This window comes from Panthera onca, chromosome X, assembly GCF_046562875.1.
Source record: "Panthera onca isolate mPanOnc1 chromosome X, mPanOnc1 haplotype 2, whole genome shotgun sequence".
Taxonomy (NCBI): Eukaryota; Metazoa; Chordata; class Mammalia; order Carnivora; family Felidae; genus Panthera; species Panthera onca.
The window spans coordinates 83,205,648-83,225,470 of NC_138357.1; the positions used below are offsets into that span (position 1 = coordinate 83,205,648).

Below are 19,823 nucleotides of genomic sequence, written 5' to 3' on the forward strand. Positions count from 1 at the left end.
AAACCGGGAGCTCTCTTGGGGCAAGGGACAATGGTTTCCTTAGCACCCATCACAGGGCCTGGCACATGTGAGGCACTCAGTGTCAACTGGCTGGCTGGCTGGCTGGGTGTTCAAGTGGATAAAGGAATGTATGGATGGAGGAAAGGGTACGTAGAATACTTAAATGAGTCTTTATGGGCATAAATAAAAAGGAGAGGGAAAGAGGGAGGAGTGATAAGTAAACGGATGCATAAAATGACTGAGTGGATTAGTGTAAGCTCTGTAAGAGCCAGGGCTTTTATCTCTCATGTTCACTGCTGTAACCCCAGAACCTTCTCAGTGAGTATCTGGTGCAGGAATGAGTAGATGGACAAACAACTATTTGAGTGAATTAATAAGTGAATGCCCTGGCAATACCCAGCTTTGGCAGAAAGTGAGAGAGCATCACAGGTAATTTTCCAGAGAGCAGGTGTGATCTCCCCGCTCCTTCCCCAGCCCACCTCCACCCTGCCCACTCTCCCTTCTGAGGTGAAGGACAGGACAAGCTGCCAGCGATGTCTGGGGTCACCTCTCAGGTTCTTGATGAAGTCATCTAGTTTCATCTTGCGTTCAGCCTTGACGCTGGGACTGTACATGTCGGTATTGAGGAGGATGATAGCAAAAGCAAGGATGAAGATGGTGTCTGGGTTCCGGAACTGGCGCACAAGGGCTGGGTTACAGACACAATACCGCTGGCTGCAGGGCAGGATCGAGGCCAGGGTCAGGCACTAGTAATCTTCACCTACCCACCATCCCCCCACCCCCAGTCTGGTGCCGCCAACCCTCTCCCCCAAGAAATATTCCCAAGGCTTTTGGGTATGTCCTCTTTCTTCAGCTTCCCCAAGACTAGCATATAAAATCACAACCACTACCTTTTACAGAGCTCTGCCTACAGACCTCCATACATTGTCTCATGTAATCCTATCACGATCCTGTAAGGTAGCTATTAGCAGCCCCATTTTACAGAGGAAGTAATGAGGCCCAAAGTGGAGAGGTAACGTGCCCAAGGTAAAAGGTCGGTAAATGGTGAAGACAAGATGAAAATCCAGATCTTTCTGCCTATAGGGCAAATCCTTCTCCCATTATGGGAAACAAGTTGTCAGCAACTCTTCTGTTTCCCTTCTTGATACCCCTAAGTGGTGGAGCCGGGTTATGTCTAGGTCTGCCTGATTCCCAAAGCATTAACAGTAGAGGATAAGAGTCAAAGGCATTAGGTCATGGAGGCAAACACATTTGAGTTCAAATCCTGGTTTGAACCTCTTACTCACTGTATGACACTGAGCAAATTACTTAACCTCTCTAAATTTCTAATTTCTTATCTGCAAAATGGGAATAATAATGGAAGCACCCACCTCGTAGGGTTGTTGTTAGTATTTGGTGAAATAATCACATAAAGTGCCCAGCTCAGCACCTGATACCTGGTAAACCAGTGCTTGACAAACATTAGCTGTTGCTAATGCTGTCGTCACCTATTGGATGCCCATGTCCCAGATGCTGAGCTAGACACTTTAGGCACACTACCTCTGATCCTCACAGCTGCCTTGCAAGATAGGATTTATGATTTCCAGTTTCTGGTGAGGAAAGTATGAGGCTCAGAGAGGTTACTTGTAGACACATACTACACTGCCCCCCAAAGGGGGGAAGGGCAGCTTCAGGAATGAGAAAAAGGCACACCTGAAGGCTTCGATGAGTCGCTCCACTTTCTGGGCCTCGCCTTGGACCCGGATATGGGATTGGAACTTCCGGAGTGCATCATCCAAATCCATGGAGGAGAAGTCCATCTCATCCACCACACAGCTGAGGAGGAAAGAAGCAGGTATGCCACTCTCAAATCCTCTGCAGAAAACCTCTGACCTACCCTGACCTGCTCAAACGGACAAACACCCCCACTGACAGACTTCCAAAATCTGGACCCATAGCCCTACCAAGTACTTACGAGGATGGAATGTTTGAAATTGAATCCATCCCAGAAAATCAAGGCCAGACACATGGTTCTAAGGGTCCTTTCCACTGACCCGCTCATTTCAGAGATAGGCAAACTGGGGCCCAAAGCAGGCCACAGGACAAGCAGGACCACCCAGAGGACTTTTGGAAACAGGGCCAAGAGAGATCAGACGTTTTTGAAGTAGAGGGGTATGGGAGCAGGAAGGTCTCTTCATCCTGTTTTGTAAAGTTTATCTGAACAAAAAGGACAGGCTGCCCACTTCCTCCCTCCTGCCCTCCTTTTCCAGGAATCCCTGGCCCGGTCTGCCCCATCCTGGGGTCCTCACTCCAACACATCTCTGTTGAACTGCTTCTGCCGGTTCCCTAGGAATTCCCCTATCATCTGCCGGCTCAGGCCTTTCCGTTCCAGGATAAAGTGAGCCACTCCCACCGGTGTGTCTGACAGGAAGCCCCGCTCGATCAGATACTGGATACCCTTCTCTGGCTTCCTGCAGAAAGAGGGGAGGTAGATGAGATGACTGTCCTCCTAGAACTCGGCCCTTGGTCCCACTTCATGAACTAATTTTGGGCCCAACCATAGCCTCAGAGAACCAAGGAAGGTGAATATATAACTTATGTCCAATCCCTTCATGGTACAGATAAGAAAACTGAGGCCCAAGGGGAGGAAGCCACTCTCACAGAGTTTTTAAATTCCAAGGCATCCTCAACCCTTTCACTGGAGCCAGTCAGTTAACTGGAGCCACACTACAATGGAAACTAAGATCTAATGAGAGGCTGCTCTATGCCAGGAGCTTTAATATTCCCAGTAGCCACTGAGGAGTCCTGGGAGAAGGCCTGAGCCCCCAGGCTAAGCCCTTCTCTCTGAGTCACAGACCCTCAGAACAGGAAAGTGAAGAGGTTTCTCTGTCTGCCTCTCAAATCCCACCCAGACAAGGTAGTACCCAGCCTCTGTGAATGTGCCAATAGACAAGATACTCTCTGCTTTCCACTAGGCCAAATCTGGGTCTGAGTTATCCTGTATTCAAAACCCCAGAGCCTTAGGACCCCATGAGGTTGGAATTTGGAAGAGACTTTGGTGCCACAGGAGTCTCACATCTGTCACTTACCAGTTGTGTGACTCAACGCAACTCCTTTTATGTCTCTAAGCCTCAGCTCCTTCTCTATAAAACAGGGACACTACTTCCCACCTTCCTGAGCTATTGTGAGACGTAAATATAGGTGGCAGTGTCTACTAGGCTATGAAGACACAAGGCATTTGGTTTCTAATTCTCTTCTGAGCAAATGTCATGCTTCCACCCCACTCCTAAGCACCTGGCATAAGATCAGGCACCTAGAAAGGGCTCAGTCATGGTCACTGACTACTCCAGCACTCCACCCTGCCCCCCCCCAGGCCTGAGTATGCACACCCTGCTAATCAAAACTTTTTTAAAAGTTTGTTTTATTTATTTTGAGAGAGAGAGAGAGAGAGAAAGAGAGAGGGAGAGGATGGGGGGGGGGGAAATGAGCAGGGAAGGGGCAGAGAGAGAGGGAGAGAAAGAATCCCAAGCAGGCTCTGTGCTGTCAGCTCAGAGCCCAATGCAGGGCTCGAACTCACAAACCACGAGATCATGACATGAACCGAGATCAAGAGTTGGATGCTTAATAAACTGAGCCACCCAGGTGCCCCACACACCCTGCTAATCAATAGATGGAAGCACTGAAGCCCAAGGAAGGAACACACCTTGCCCAGGGCTACACAGAGAGGCTGGCCGGAGTCAGGTTAGGGGTCGAGGGCTCCTGTTACTTAGAGCAGGGTTCTTTATACATCATATCACCTCCCCACCAAAAAGGGTACATGGGGGACCCAAGGTTCAGAATCCATCCTATAGACAGCAAACCCAGAGGAGGAAACATCTTGCCCAAGATCGCACAGCCAGTCAGAGGCAGTATTAGGGTTAGAATTGCCTCTGACAGCTGCGTCTGTGTGTGGTGGGGAGGGCTTTCCATTCTGCCACCCTGTTGCCAATCCTCTTCCCTGAAAGGCTGGGGAGAAACACCACCCACAAAACGAGAGGATGGCTGAAGCAGGATCTCTGCTTGGAGTTCAGCCCCAGCGGTCCAAGTGCCTCTAGCAGGGTAGGAAGGGGCGAGGAGGCAGGATCAGGGAGCACGTACTTGTTGAAGAGGTTGAGGCCGATTCGGTAGTGCCGCCTCTGCACCACGTCGTTGTTAAAGGCTGGTGAGTCCCAGCTGTGCCTCGTCTCCCGCTGGTAAGTCTGCTTGCACAGGCCTGTGGCTGGAGGCTCTCTCAGGCTGTCCCTCGAAGAGGAGCCAGAGCTGCAGTTGATGGTCTCATTGGAATTGCTGGAGCTCTCCAGGCTCTCATTATCTCCACCATCAGAGTTCTCGCCTGCTGCCTCGCACTTCCCCAACCTCCGACCCCCAGCCACACCACTGGGCCCAGTGCCACTGTTGGGGGCTGGTGGCAGGGGCCCTGGTGGGGCTGGGGCTGGGCCCTCTGGGGCTGGGTAGTGGCGGTGTGGGATCGGGGCCCTGCCTGGTGGCCCCTTGTGCTTCAGGGTCCCATGGGGGCTGCAGCCATCAGCCTCATACACCAGCTGGCGGTGGACAGACCCGCGATCTGAGCGGTCACTCAGGTCCACGGAGCTGTCACTAGGAGGCTCAATGGTAAGCAGGGGAAGGTGGGCGGCCCGCAGCCGGAAATCCCGGCACTCCAAGCACCCAGGACCCCTGCGAGTGCCTTCCTCACGGGCACCGTCTTCCCGGGTCCCTGGTGGCACTGGTGGAGGAACTGGTGGGAGAGGGGCTGGCGCCCAGAACTCAGGCCGGCCCTGGGGTGGGGGCTCTGTGCTAGGCAGTCGCTCAGGGGATGGTGGGGGAACTGGGTCATCCAAGTAGAGGGGAAGGTCACTGAAGGACGTGGCTGAGCTGTCCTCTTGCTGTTCCTTTGATTCTCGCTTCTCCAGTTGGGCTGACCCTGGCTCCTCAGACATGGGCCCTGATGGGTGGCAGTTCAGGGCCTCATCAATGGACTCAGCCAGAGACTTTACCTGTGTGGGAGTAAAGGGGAAGAGGGAAGGGAAGGAGGGTAGGATGGTGGAAGGCAGGGAGTAGGGGAGGGAGGGAGGGGAGGCAAAAGGGGGAATCTTCCTAGTGGGTCAGCCAAGAAGAGGGAATCCCCTCCCCCACCCCCACAGGTTCTCTGCAGTGTATAAAATAACTCCCAGGGAACCATTGTGAGCTCACAGGGGCTGGCTATTGGCCACAAGTCCCCTTCTCAATATCTCAATCCCTCCTTCATGTCCCTATGTACCCAAGCCAAATGCCACCTACTCTCTGATTCAATCCACATTTCTGCCTCTGCCGTCCCCCAGGGTAAACCAATATCCCAGCTTCCTCTGGGCTCCCAGAGCTCTCCATCTGGTTCTGTCTTGTTCAACCCATAATATTTATTATTTGACGATCTAAACCATGGCTGGTAACTCTGCTTCCCTGTGGTATCCAGCCTCCAAACTGGCCTCTAATGATCCCTGCCTCTTGGTATACATGATCCCAGGCTTGGTCTGTAGAGCCAACAGTATATGGCAGAAGTGATGGGATGTCACTTCCCACATCAGGTTATACAGGACTGCAGCTTCCTTCTTGAGCACTCTTGTTCACTGTTCTCTCTCTCAATCTCTCTCTCTCAGACCCCTTGCTCTGGGGGAAGCCACACCATGAGCAGTCCTAGGGAGATGCCCACACGATGAGGAGCTGAATCTTCCTGCCAATAGTCGAGTGAGCTTGGAAGCAAATCCATCAGCCCCCAGCAAGTCTTCACAGACTGGTCTCACCCTATGGCTTGATTGAAGCCTCATGAAAGACCCTGAGCCAGAACCACCAGCCAAGCCACTCCCAGATTCCTGGCCCTCAGAAACTGTGTGAGATAATAAATATTTCTTGTTTAAGTGAAGTCTTTATGTTCAGTTTGAAGCTACTAAATTTGGGGGTCATGTGTTATGCAGCAATGTAATTGATACATGTAACTACCACACTTCTCCATCATATTTAGATAGCACTAACAGCTGAGCCCAGGCCTGGTTCCTCAGTCTCTGCACCAGACTGTGATCCCTTATCCCCCATTCTCCCCTTGAGGGATGGATCCAGGTTTCTGTCTTTTCAGCCAGCTCAGTCAACTTCAGTCGACTCAGCTCAACACATTTGACACAGAAGAGGTATTCAATTAAATGTTTGTTGTATGGATGGATGAGTGATTTAGATCTTCCATTTAAAATTTCTTTCCTCCCCCCTACCTACACCCCTTCACTAGCTCCAGGGAAGCATGTCCTGGCTGATGGCAGGGTGAGATCAGAGAGCTTAGAGAAGAATGATTTCTTCTCTTATAAAGCTTCATTCATTCATTCATTCATTCAACCCTTTCTGCCAAATACCTCCTTAGTTTTAGGAAGGAAACTAACATGTACTGAGCAGCTGCTTTCATGCATATTACCTAGCTGAAGTGACTCTTCAAAACAGCTTTAAAAGGAAGGTTCTATCTCCATTTTATTGATCATGTTTCAGTGAGGTTAAACAACTTTCGGGAGGTCACACAGCTGGGAGACGGCAGAACTGGGATTTGCACTTGAACAGCTAATGCTGACAGACCTCAAGCCGAGAATGATCTGCTACCACCATCACTGCCTATTATATTCCCACCATCTCATGCTTTTGCCAATGTAATGCCTGTGCAAGCAACACCCTACCCTCCCAACAATCTCTAACTTGCTAAGTCTTATTTGTCTGGTAAGGCCCAGCTCCAGTGCTATTTTCTCAAAGAGGCTTTCTCTTGTCCTCCCAAAAGAAAGTCTCTTTTCCCTCCTCTGCATTCCCATGGTACTATATGTGATCCTTTCTCATGGCTCTGAGCACACTCTATTTCAGGAGACAGTTATGTGCATGTCTGCCATTTCCTACTGGCCTCGGAGATCCTCGAGAACAAGGACCCTGGCTGGCTCATCTGTCTCTGTCGCAGTGCCCACCACAGAGCCTGGTCAATAGTGGTAGTAGTGCAGTATAAGGGAAGGGGCATGGACTTTAGAACCAGACAGAGCTGAGTTCCAATCCAGTTTGGAAAAGTCACTTCACGTCTCAGGGACTTGGAGCCCCAGTCTCCTCCTCTGTCAAATTGGGATAACAACCCCCATTGTGCAGGTCGTTATGATGCACACACAGCACCTGGCATGGAGTAGGAGCTCATCACCTGTTAGGCCTTAATTTGCTTGTGCATCAAGTTCCAAAGAGTGAGAACTTAAATTTTCTTATGTGTTCCAAAAGCCTAGATGTTTAACTTGTTCTAACTAGATGGATGCCTTTCTCATCCATCTCACAGTCCGTACTCACATGCTTGCTGGGCAACTTCTTTCAGTTTGGAATATAGGCAATATAGGGAGGAGAGGCCCTTTTCAGGGATGCTGACCTGTTTGGAGAAGGAGTCTTCGAGCTCTGTGATGTCATTGGAAAACTCTCCAGATGTGGTGACAGAGCTTCCCCCACCATCGATGCCCCCTCCACAGGAGCCTCCATATGGGAGCCCTCGTTCAAGCCGGTGGCTCCGGGCACCAGCCATGGCACCCTCGTCCAGCGAGGCAGGCTTGCCCTCGAAGTACGCGGGGTTCTGTGCCTTCTCATACTCCTCAAAGGAGAACTGCATCCGCATATTGGAAAGGATGATGCGGCGGGACATGCGGCTTTCTGAAGCCGAGCTGCGGAGCCGCTCAAAGTTCTTGTTCATGCGGTACTGGCGAAAGGCTGTCTGGATGGTCCTGGCGGCCCTGCGGCTCAGGAAGGAGCCCCCATACTTCCTCTCCAGCATTTCCACCTAGCAGGGGAGGGTCGAGGGGAATGAGGTCAGAAACTCACTGCAGCCTCATTCACCTCCCTGGGCCTCAACCCACACCACAGCCAACTGCGCATAGCTGCCTAGACAGGCCAGGCTGTGTGCTCTCAGTGTTGTGTCCTCACTTTAATCTCAGATAACACTTGTCACATGGGACTGGATTGTGGTTTTCTTTTTTATTTACAAGAAATAGATGTTCATTATACCATAAAAGTTAAAAAAAAAAAACAGAGATGCCAAAAATGGAAAGAAAAGAAAGAAATTGAGAGCAAGGGGAAGGGAAGGAAAGGAAAGAGGAAGAGAGAGAAAGAAGAGAGGGAGAGAGGAAGGGAAGGGGAGTGTGGAGAGAGGGAAGGAAAGAAGGAAGGAAGGAAGGGAGGGAGGGAGGGAGGGAGGTAGGAAGGAAGGGAGGAAGGAAGATAGGTTCCCCTGAAGTCCCAATACCTAGGCATAACCACAATGAATGCTTTGGTATATGTCCTTCCAGGTTTTTTTTATATACATAGGATTTTGTGCTCCCTGACGTTTTTTTGTTTTTTTTTTTTTTTTTGTTTTTTGTTTTTAAGCTACACAAATCCTGTGTGATATATATGATATACTATAGCACACTCTTCTGAAAGTGCCCATTTATGTGTGTGCTTCTCCTATTAGATTTTGGAGGATTGGGTTCCGGTCTCATTCATCTTTGTGTCAGTGTTTGCTGAGTGAACTGGAAACTCAGTGGATGGGTGGTGAATGAGTGAGTGCATCCCCAGGAGGATGAAGGACCCCAGAGCTAGTCTCCCATTCTAGTTTCCCTATCCCTCCCTGGATACCGCCCTCAAGTGCCACGTTCCAATCCCTCCCTTGGTTCTCGCACACCCACACACCCCCACCCCGTTCCCACTCCCATTCCCAGCCAGAACTGTCTCCTCTGCACCTTCTTGTCCTGCAGGTCCGTGGAGAGTTCATAGCTGTCCGATAGGGCCTTGGAGCGCTTTATCTCCTCCTCCTCCTGCTTCCTCAGGGCGACACTGGCTGGCTGGAGGCGAGCTCGCTGAGCCCAGGGAAGGCCCACCCCAGTTGGGGGGCCCCCCATGTGGCTGCTGGTGGGGGGCATCTGGCTCAGCCGGTAGGGGGGTTGGCTCCCAGGACTATCAACCGCTGTGCTCAGGTCACTGCCTGGGACATCACCCTCCACACTGTGGGGATGAGATAAGATGAGCCAGGATCTGGGACCAGGAGATGGGCCTGCTCAGCAAGACTGAGAGTGGGTAGACCAGATCCCTGCCCACAACCCCATCCTCCCCAGCTCCCTCACAGACACAGGAACCCCAGTATTTAAGGGCAGGAAGGGAGTTCCCCTCTTTTCCCTTCAGGCCCCCTTGCCTTCATAGCCCTACCCTCATTGCCCTTCAGCCCCACCACTCACAGCTCCGGCCTCTTAGACTCCTTTACCTCAAGGTTGGGTCTTCTCACAGACTTGTCCCCAGTCCTACTCACCCCTCACACCTGGTCCCTTCATAGTCACGTCCCCTCCACAGCCTTATCCCCAGACTGGTTCCCTCCCAGTCTTGTCCACTCAAGTACCTTTTTCTAATAGTGCTGGCCCCTAACAATTCCATCCCCAAACCTTCCTTCCCTTGATGGACCAGTTCCTTCACAGTCCCATCCCTCTCAGCTCTAGCCCCTCATGGCTCTGTCCCCAACACTGAATGCTGTGGTTTCCTTCCCAGCCTGATCCCCCAGCACCACCCAGATCAGCCCTGACCCCAGGCCTGGGACCCACTCCTGCATCCTGCACCTCCACACTCATCCCTCCCCTGCCTAGCCCGACCCCCTATAGCCCCGCCCCTGCCCTCAGCTGCCTGGGCACTGGTCTGGCCAGTTCCCAGGGTTCCCTGGCTGCAAGGGCTCAGGCTCCCAGACAGTGGGAGGCACCTCCCATTCAGCATCCTCACAGGTAAAGAGCTGCCCTGCGGGGCAACTTCTTTTTTCTCCTCATAGCCTCCTCTGCTCAGCTGGGGGAGGGGAGGGCAAGAGTCTCGAGGTTGAAGACTGGCAGGAGCTGGGCACTGGGCCTTGCCTGCCCTGGTTACTCAGAGCTGTTGTTCTGCCAGATCTGCTCCCATGGTGCCATGGCAACCAGGCTGCCAGGGAACCCAGGTGCGGCAGAGCCCAGGTGCCCTGAGCCTAGCGGGCAAGGTGAGGAACCACAGAGGTGGGGAAAATGGGGGAGGGAGGTCGGGAGGGGAAGGACAGGTGGGTGAAGCATGGGGGTTGTGGGGGGAATGGGTGTGGCTGGGGCCCAGGGAATGGTCTGGTTTGGGCAGGCACATGGATGAAGGGGCCCTTGGTTGGAAAGGGTTAAGGGGCCACTCCCCAACCCCTATTTGGCAGAGGCCAGGGCACAGGGCAGGGCAAGCTGGGGTGGATGTAAGGGGACTCCCTACCAATATGGGAGCTTGAGCTGCAACAGACCTTCCAGCCTTGCAGGAGAGCACTTAGGGGTGCAGTGGGGAGGCTGTACCCACCCACCAGGCTGGGTCCTGGGCTGCAGGGGGAGAGCTCCTTTCCACCCCTAGTGGAGCCTCCCACCCACCATTCAACCTCCATCCTCCCAATGTCAGTCTATAACACTGCCAGGAGCAAGGCAGAAACAGACTGGGGAATTGCCCTCTACCCCAAATACTCTCTCCTCCTGGGCCTCAGGGCCTTGTGAAGTCCACTTTGGGGGTCAGACCTGGCCCAGCGCTCCCCCCACCAACCCAGGCATCTAAGGTGCTCCTCTCCACCTCACTCAGGACTGCAGGATACTGCCCAGCAACCTCTCAAACCTCTCACTCTCAGCACACAGCTCAAACCCAGGTTTCCTCAATTGTCTCCTTGGTTCATGAACAATCCATAGCTCCCACTATCCACAAGAGATAGCCCAAGTTCCTTATTCTGGCATTTGAGGATTCTCAAAGATACCGTAGCTAATGCTTATAGAGTGCTTGGCATGTCAGGCACTGTGCTTACCACTTCATATTTAATAACCTGTTTACTGTCCAAAAGAACCCTATGAGATAGGTATTGTGATTTATCTTCATTTTATACATAAAGAAACTGAGGCTCAGAGAGGTTAAGTAACTTATCAATGGTCACACAGCTATTAATGATAGAGCCAGGATTCAAATCCAGGCGGTCGGTCTCCAGAGCTCACACTCTTCAATATTAAGCCATACTGCAAGCTTAGCTGCCAGCCCCCATCCCATCTACCCTTCCTCCAGCCTGGCCCAGATCCTGTTTCTCCCAAATACTCCTCTGCTTTCCACCTCCAAAACTGCTCGTACAGTACCTTCTGCCTGGAATACAGCCCCTATCATTTCTGCCATCTGCAATCTGAGAAATCCCCCCACACCCTACTTCTATCAAGATTCAGGTCATATGCCACCACTAAGAAGCCCTCCTGAAACCCGCCTCCAGCCAGAAATTATTGCTGGTCCTGTGCAGAGCTCCCACACACAGCACATGTCTGTCCTTCTTTTTATGGTGCAGGTTAGCTTTGGCAAAGCGTGACAACTATTTGTGTTCATGACTCCCAGCACAGGAAGAGACTTTGGTAATCTCCTAGCCAGCACAGAGCACAAGGCCGGGAACAGAGTAGCTAAAAGCTTCTGGAGTGAAGGAGTCAATGAATGGGCCATGGTGGCTATGCTAATAGATCCTCCCACCTGAGCCTGACCTCCCTCTCCAGTGTCCTCTTCCAATCCATTCTCCATCCTGCGGCCAGAGAGAGCTCTCCAAAGTACAGCTTTGACCATTTTGTGCCCCCACTAAAACCCTTCCACAGCTCCTCATAATTCATTCAACAAACAATTGAGCATTTTCTATGCGCCAGGCACAATGCTAGGTGCCAGAAATAAAATAGTGGACAAAATACATAAGATGTGTTCCCTGGGGAGGTGACATTCTAGTGGGAGAAGCAGACTATAAATACATACTGTTGGGGCGCCTGGGTGGCTCAGTTGGTTAAGCATCTGACTCTCAGTCTCGGCTCAGGTCTTGACCTCACAGTTTTGTGAGTTCAAGCCCCCCATCAGGCTCTGTGCTGGCAGTGTGGAGCCTGTTTGGGATTCTCTCTCTCTCTCTCTCTCTCTCTCTCTCTCTCTGCCCCTTCCCTGTTCATGCTGTCTTTGTCTCTCTCTCAAAAATATATAAACTTAAAAAAAATTTTAAATACATACTGTCCTTTCAGGTAGGGAGAAGTGCTAGGAAGGAAAATACAACAGAGGGATAAAAAGTGCTGTTTTCGATATTGTGGTCAGGGAAGGTCTTCTTGAAGAAGTGGCATATAAGCTGAGCCCCGATGGAAGTGAGAGAGTGAGCTCTGTGGTCACCTGAGGGAAAAGCAGTCCAGACAGAAGGTAGAGCTAGTGAAAAGATATCGAGTTGAATGGCACCTGCCATGTTTGAGAAACAGTAAGGAAGCCAGTGTAGCTGGAGCAAAGTGGATGAGGGGAGAGTGATAGAGAGGTAAGATCAGAGAGGTAATGGAGGCCAAATCATGAATGGCATTAAGCCCATGATAAAGACTTTGACTTTTTCACTCTGACTGAGATGAGCTGAGGAGGGACGTGATCTAACTTAGGTTTCATAGGAATCATCATCCATAGGATAACGTCTAACTTCCTCACCAGAGCCATGGATGGTTCTGCTGACCTGACCCCTGCTTCATATTCCTCTGCCCCATTACTTCAACCTGGCTATGCCCTGCTCACCTTTCAACATTTAGCTCAGGTGTGCTCTTCCATGCCCACCTGCCCACTCCACACATGTTGGCTTTCAGGTCCTTCCTCTGCTGCCATAGGGCCTTATGGTCACCTCTATCCTTAGGGCAAGAGCATTAATGAGTTCATTGAATCCTCAAAATGTTTTGAGGCAGACATCATTAGCTCCATGTTATAGATGAGGACACTGAGGCTCAGAGAGGTGACAGAAACTTGCTCAAGGTCACACAGTTATTAGGTGAGAAAGTCAGGATGCAAACACAGGGCCCAGGCTGTCTTTTCATGACATCTCATTGCCTCTCCCCACTTCTGGCTCCATGTCGCCCCCAGGTCTTCACTCTTTGGCAATTCCTCCCTTCAGAGATGGCCCCCAACTCTGGTGCAAAGGGAATAGGGGCAGGGAGGTCAGACTGTCAGCACAGCCTCCCCCAAGAGGGCCTGGCAAAAAGGACAGTGCTTGAGGGTGTTGCCCCTGACATCATACATACTGTTGAAGAAATAGCACCTGAGGATGTGGAATCCCTTTACTCAGGGTCCCCCAAAACACCGAAGGGCATGCTGATCACATGGAAAATCTCTCTTCTCTTCCTCATATGTGTGTGTGTGTGTGTGCGCACACACACACACACACACACACACAGACACACACCGTACAGTAAAAGCTGGGCAGGCCTAGGTTCAGGTCTTGACTGCCATTTACCAGCTGTGTGAGCCCAGGCACGTCCCTTTACCTCTCTGCACCTGTTTCTCTTCTGTGTAGGGCTAGAGGAAATGCAATTCCCTCTTTGGCTTCCTGGACTTCTGAAAGGGCCTGGGGGACCCTGCCCCCCCCCCCACCTCTGGACTCCTCCCAGTCAGGAGCAAAGAATATGAGAACACATACACACACACACACACACACACACACACACACACACACACACGTGCACTGTCTTCTGGGCTATTCTGTGGGGGAAACTGGAGAGCATCCTCTGCATCAGGGGAAATAAACTACATTATACAAATAACCACAGTACAAAGCTGAAAGTCCTTAAGGCTGGGGAACAGAGGAAGTGCTGGGGGAGCTCAGGAGAGAGATTCCTTCTGCTTGGGGGTGGCTGAGCAGAATAAAAATAAACTCACACTCACAGTGCACCTTCCCTGTGTCAGGCATTTTCCACACATTATTTAATCTGCATGACAAACGTGAAGAAGAATTAGTATTCCTACTTTGCAGGTGAGGAAAAAGGCTCTGAGGGGGAAAGTAACAGCCAAAGGTCTCAGAGCTAGCAAGTGGCAGAACAGGAATCCAAAGCCCAGAGCCTGTATTAGTTCCCTTGCTGCCTTTTATAAAGGCTTCCTGGAGGAGGAAGCTGCTGACCAGGGCCTTGCCTAGGAGGAGCTGGTAGAAGTGAGTGACTTTGTGAGCCAAGGCACTAAGATAGGGAGAAGCAGGGTAGGACATTCTGTAGGGATTTGGGGTGGCCTGCCCATGGTGTGGGGCACTGACTCTCCCCGGATGCTGCTCCTAATGGGAGGTCTCTCTCCCTCCTTCTCTTTATTGGCACTGCCCGGAGCTAGGCAACCAGCAGGGGATGGGATCAGGATGCAGTTGCCATGGAAATGAATGGGGGCTGTTGCTATGGATACTATAAGATGAGGGCAAGAGGAAGCTAGGGATGCTGAGGACTATTCACATGACAACTTAGGATGGAAAGGCGGGGTGGGGGGCAGTGAGGGGACCTGAAGTGAGAGACAAGAAAACAAGATGAGGAAGTCAGAGCACCTAGATGAGGGCAGGGGCTTTCTTCGGGCCTTGGAGAAAGACAGGCAAGGACGCCAGACAAAGGGGTGGGTGGGGCAGATGGGCAGAGGGACCCCAATCACCTCTGTCTCCTCTGATGGCTCTTCTGCAAGCTGTTTCTACTGCTCAATCCCAGTCCCATGGAGAATCCAAACCTGGGCCAACCTGGCTTGCTTGGCACAAGGGCTGGTAGGGGAGGAGGCCATCAAAGGGACTGACTGGGGAGAGAGTGGGAAAACACAGGCTTGGGAGCACACAGACCCAGGTTTGAATCCCAGATCTGCTTCTTTGCAGCCCTAAAAAAAATTGTTGTCATTTACCAAGTATCTACTTTTTGTTAGGCCTAGCAACTTTGCAAGGTCTGGGTTGTTCTCCCTGAAGGAGATAACAGATGAGGAAACCGAAGTACAGAGAGATGAAGTAACTTGCCCAAAGTCTCAAAGCTCAGCAGTGGTGGAGCCAGGAGCCAAATCAACAAATTAAGGTGTTCTTAACCACCCTCCCTCTGCTCTGAACCGCCCCTCCCAGGTCTAGTCTGCATTCTCCAGCTCCCTACACCTTCCCACAATGATACGCACAGGGCCAGATGCTGGGTAAATAAATATTTGTGGAGTGTGAGAAGAAGCCACCTGGGAGGAAGCAGGAAAGACTGAGGTTAGATGGAAGAAGCACCTGACTTTGAGAACTGTGAGTCATGGGTTAGACTGGCCAAGGGTAGAAGAGCCAACAGAACAGAGATGGACTCTATGAACCATGCAATCCCACAGATCCAAACTCAGGCTCAGAAAGTCAAAGTGGCATGCCCAGGGTCGCAAAGAATGAGAACCAAAATCCCCTACCTTCCAGGCCAGTGTCCCACTTTTTAGTTTCAGAAGCCCCTTGAATCTGTCCAGCTGTCCGCCGCCAACCCCTGCACCTTTAAGCTCCTAGACAACAGCTGGGCAACAGAAGGCTACTTGCACTTCCTACGCTATGTGAGCACAGTGCCTTTGTTCGTACTCTTCGTTTCTTCTTCCTTGTTCCCTCTCCCCTTCGCCCCAGACTTCATTGCTCTGGGTGAGCTCCTCTGCATCTTGCAGCACTCTGAGAAGGTGAGCCCTCCTGGGAAGCCAATTCTGACTCATGTCTACCCACCCCGCCGTAGAAGTTGACAAGGTAAGCTACTCCCCACTCTGTGTCTTGTGCACAGTCATGTCACAGATGATCCTTATCAGCAGCTAACTTCAAGAGCAGCTACTCTCTTGAAGTGTCTGTCCCCTTCCTGCTCATGTCTCCCAAAGGCAGTGGCCTGGTATGATTCACCTCTGTGGACCTGGCATGCCCAGGCCAGGGCCCAGCATACAGCATGTGCTCACCAGCCACCTTGGTCCCCTAAGTCAGATGGCAGTCGTGTGTGTCTGAGTGTGTGTGACCATCCTGCCTGGCAACTGTCACCCTAAAAGCCATAGCCTCACATGCTCAAAAGCCACCCATACCCAGTCTCGTGATTATCTCTACCAGGCACACACAGAGAGCCTGTTAGGCGTAGAAAGTCACCACCTCACACAATCAACCTCACACACACACACACACACACACACACACACTCACTCAGAATTCCTTATACCATCACATTCCCTTAGGTACACAACAGTGCAGTTTCTCACTACTGATCCACCTGCCTGCTGCACATAAAGTCATGCACACATATGCACAGACACATACGTTTCCCTCACAACCGAGAGTAACCTTCCCTCTTCCCACAGCCCAGGCCCTCAGCCAATTCAGTTGTCTACACAGGAGTCTACACCTCCTCGGCTCCCACAACGATCATCTGACCTTGACTTGCCCTCTCCCTCCATTTAGTTGAATCCTTGCCCCTCTTCACTTCCTTCTATCTCCAATCGGATAAAGGGTAGAATGGTCTCTTCTCCAGCCACCACAGGTCATCTAGACTCACACGCCCTGGAGAGCCAGTGGAACAGATCTACACACTATTCCCCAACTCACCAGCACAACCCTGGAGCTCTCCACCAGGTTTCTGTCCATGCTGTGTCTCCTGTGATGCCTCTTCACATCTACCACCCATTCAAACCCTTCCGAGTCTTCTATTCTTGCCCCTCCTCCTCCAGCAAGCCCTCCTAGACACTACAATCCTCCCCAGCCCACCTTGACATACCCCCTCCTCTTTGCGCCAGGAACATAGTTTGCTCATTAGTGAAGCCATATCTACTCCATCATTTCTGCCCTTCACACCCTGCCTACTTTTCCAAAGGAATTTCTCCTCTCCCTTGGGAGGTGGAGATCTTATGGAAAACACAGCCACTGTCTTCCTTCCTTCCACTGGATCCCTCACAGTATTAAGCGTGAAGCCTTTCCCACAGATAGATGCTCAAACAATGCTTTCTGGACGAGTGAAGGAGGGAGAGGGGAAGAAAGAGAGGGAAGGGCAGAGGAAGGGACAGAGGGAGGGGAGAAATAAATTAGAATTTGGATGAGTTAAATGAGTAGATGACTTGAGTGGCTGAGTGAAACAATGAGTGAGGGATCAAGGTGAGGGGATGCTGAAGGAGGGGGGTGCTGAAAGAAAGGAGAGGAGGAACTCTCACCTGCACCTTAATCAAAGCAAGAGCCACCAGCCACTGCACACTTGTCCAACTGTGCATCACACCTTATGCTGGGTTCCTAGTGTTTTCTTGCTAATCTTCATGACAACCCACAGAAATAGATACATTCTCACTGTACTCGGGAGGAAAATGAAGTTCAAGGAGAAGAAAATACTTGCTCAAGATTACACAGATAGTTAAGGGGGAGAACCAAGGTAAACTCAGTTTTGTTCAATGCCAAAGGCTTAGAAAGGGAAAGCCAGGGTATGAGCCCACTTGGGGCGGGGGGTGTCTCTTGACTTTGCTCCCAACACAGACACATTATGGAATGTGTGGGTCTCACCGTCCATAAAGGATACCTTCCACCCTCCTGTCGACAGCTTCCAGGGATGCTTAGAACCAGCTTCTGGAAGGTGCAGGATATATTTAGGGTCATTGCATCTGGAGGAAATGGCTTCCCCTTAGACTCAGAGATCCCTAAAGTTGTAGAATCAGAACCTTGAAAGTACAGAATCGAGGACTCTTAACCATCACAGAATATTAAAATCATATTATCAGAATTTTTTAATAACAGAATCATGAAATCTTAAAACCACAGGATTGGAGAATCCCCAAATCACAGAGTTGTAGAAATAGAAACCACAGAATTGCATGGAATGTGTCACTGAATTATCATATTTTAAGTCCATATAATCACAGTTTCTTAAAATTCTAGCATCTCAGATTGACAGAATGTCAGAGCTGGAGGAACCCTTGGAGATCCTCTGGTCCAACCTCCCTCCTCCTTTTACACATGGGGTGGGGTGGAAACTAGGTAGCAGAGGGGCCAAGCAACATGTCCAGGTTGGCCGGCCCATGCTGCCTCAGGCTGACTGACTGGAGAAGGCAGCAGACTTGCCCGTGGTGAGAGTGCCACACCATTCGTTCATTTATTGAGTGCCTTTTGGGTATTGACAATACCAAGAATCAGACCCTACTCTCTCTCCCAGGCCCTGTTCCCAGCCCTGGATAGGAAAGAAGGTAAGGCCCTGGTGGGGATGAGGAGAGGGAAGTGGGGGTGGGGTGGAACATACATCAGACAGAGAGAAGAGATCAGCTTTTATTGATGGAAATTCCTTTGTACACAGCAACACCCGCACTCTGAAAGCCCTTTCATCCTGATCATATTTACAGAGCACTATGGGAGTGGCAGAGGGCACGGGGCAAGGCCTTCAAGCAGTGGAGATGGCAGCAATGGCCACAGCAAGGGAACCAGCGAGCGAGCAATGGGGAACTAGGCAGGCTGGGTCCCGCCCCTGTCTGGTCCTCTGAGCCCTAGGCACCCTGCATCTCTGTTTGTGCTCACAGAGGACAGAGGTAGGTCCTTGGGATGTCATTTGGAGACCTCTCCAGGAGTGGCAGGCTCCAGGGTGCCTGGGAAGTGGGGTGTGGGTACGGGAGGGTCCAGGTTCCAAGCTCCAAGCTCCAAGCTCTACTGCTCCCACATTTTAGTCAGACCTAGGGCTCCAGCCTTTATAATTCAGGGGCTGGAGTCCAGGGGAGGCAGCAGTGGGGGGACGGGGGAGTTGCAAGAAGGAGGTGGGGAAGGAAGGGGCACGATGCTTGCCTATCCTGAAGCAGGGACAGGGTCCCATGGGGGGTCCTGGGCAGGGCAGGTTGGGGGGCTGGTTAAGGCTTTTGCTTCTGCATAGAAAATGACCCTTGTCCTCTCAGTTACCGAGAGGAGGGACTACTGCACTCGGAGGCCGGACAGCAGAACTGATGAGCGTCTTCCTCTTCCTCTTCCTCAGTCTCCTCCTCCTCCTCCTCTTCCCTGGGGCCAGGAAGGGCAGGGTAGAGGCCACAGGCGGGTGGGTGACAGAGAGAGGCAGAGGCATTAGTTTGCAGACCAGGGGAGATACATGAATGGCTGGAACCAGGGTGGTGGGGCTAGGACGGGGTCTGAATGGGAGGCCAGTATGGCAGATGATCTATGGCCACACCCAACTCAGTCTCCAAAGAGCCTTTGAGAGCCCCCCCCCACACACACACCCAAGCCAGGCTCATTTAAGGTCAGGCCCAGAGTATACAAATTCCATTTCTGACCTGACAGGTGCCCAACCTACATTTGAATATAAATAGCAGCAACCTGCTTGGGTGCTGGCTCTTTGCACACATCATCACATTTAACCCTTGCAACAACACTGCAACATTTTAGAGACAAAGGAATTGAAGTTCAGAGAGGTTGGATAACCTGCCCAAGGTCACATAGCTGGGTGAGTGGTAGAGTCAGGATTTCAACCCAGAGTTCTTAGAGTTCCAAGTCCCAGACTCATCCCACAAGGTCCTTTAGGTGAACTTGGCACTATCTTGAGAAATCCACCCTGCCCTTGAAGGACAAAGATTTGTATTTCCTGAAGGCAAATTGGAGATGCTTAGAAATGGAGTATGGAAAGCCCACAGCTTTGGAAGCCAACAGGCCAGGGTTCCAATGCCAGCTTTACAAGTGCTTCCAGGCTATGTGCCCAGGCATATTATTGCCCCTCTTGAAGCCTAGTTTCCTCATCTGTAAAAATGGGGCTCATGATGCCAACCCCACAGGATTGTTGCAAGGACTCGAACATACGTCAACTGCCTGGCAAATAAGAGCAATAAGAACATGGTGGTGGTTATCGTTAACTGCTCATAAACTGAATCTAATTCCCAAGGTGGCCATTTGCACCCACACTGTAGTGCCACAGTGGCAGGGAGGAGTCATTGCAGGAACAAGCGCCTGTCCGCAGGGTACTAGGGGGCCATCACTGGAGCTGGGCTACAGATTTTTGGAGGGGGGATGGACAGACAGTAGGGCTGAGGGGGTCCAGGTGCCTTGGGAATGAAAAGGCTGA

At 51.3% G+C, this 19,823-nt stretch overlaps 1 protein-coding gene and 1 long non-coding RNA gene across 6 annotated transcripts in view; one reads left to right on the forward strand and one right to left on the reverse strand.

Annotated features, from left to right (window-relative positions):
• IQSEC2 (IQ motif and Sec7 domain ArfGEF 2) overlaps positions 1 to 19,823 on the reverse strand; it is a 78,124-nt gene that overhangs the window by 10,789 nt on the left and 47,512 nt on the right. For all 5 annotated transcript variants that reach the window (XM_081793128.1, XM_081793129.1, XM_081793130.1 and 2 more), the window contains 6 exons: positions 8,757 to 9,018; positions 7,418 to 7,819; positions 4,117 to 5,012; positions 2,289 to 2,450; positions 1,693 to 1,815; positions 548 to 714 (listed from right to left, as the gene is read on the reverse strand). In XM_081793128.1, the coding sequence (XP_081649254.1) occupies positions 548 to 714; positions 1,693 to 1,815; positions 2,289 to 2,450; positions 4,117 to 5,012; positions 7,418 to 7,819; positions 8,757 to 9,018 (2,012 nt within the window). The remainder of the gene's footprint in view (positions 1 to 547; positions 715 to 1,692; positions 1,816 to 2,288; positions 2,451 to 4,116; positions 5,013 to 7,417; positions 7,820 to 8,756; positions 9,019 to 19,823) is intronic.
• LOC145714065 (uncharacterized) lies at positions 5,019 to 7,019 on the forward strand. The gene is made up of 2 exons (XR_014136782.1): positions 5,019 to 5,337; positions 5,652 to 7,019. It is a non-coding gene; the product is annotated as an uncharacterized LOC145714065 (long non-coding RNA).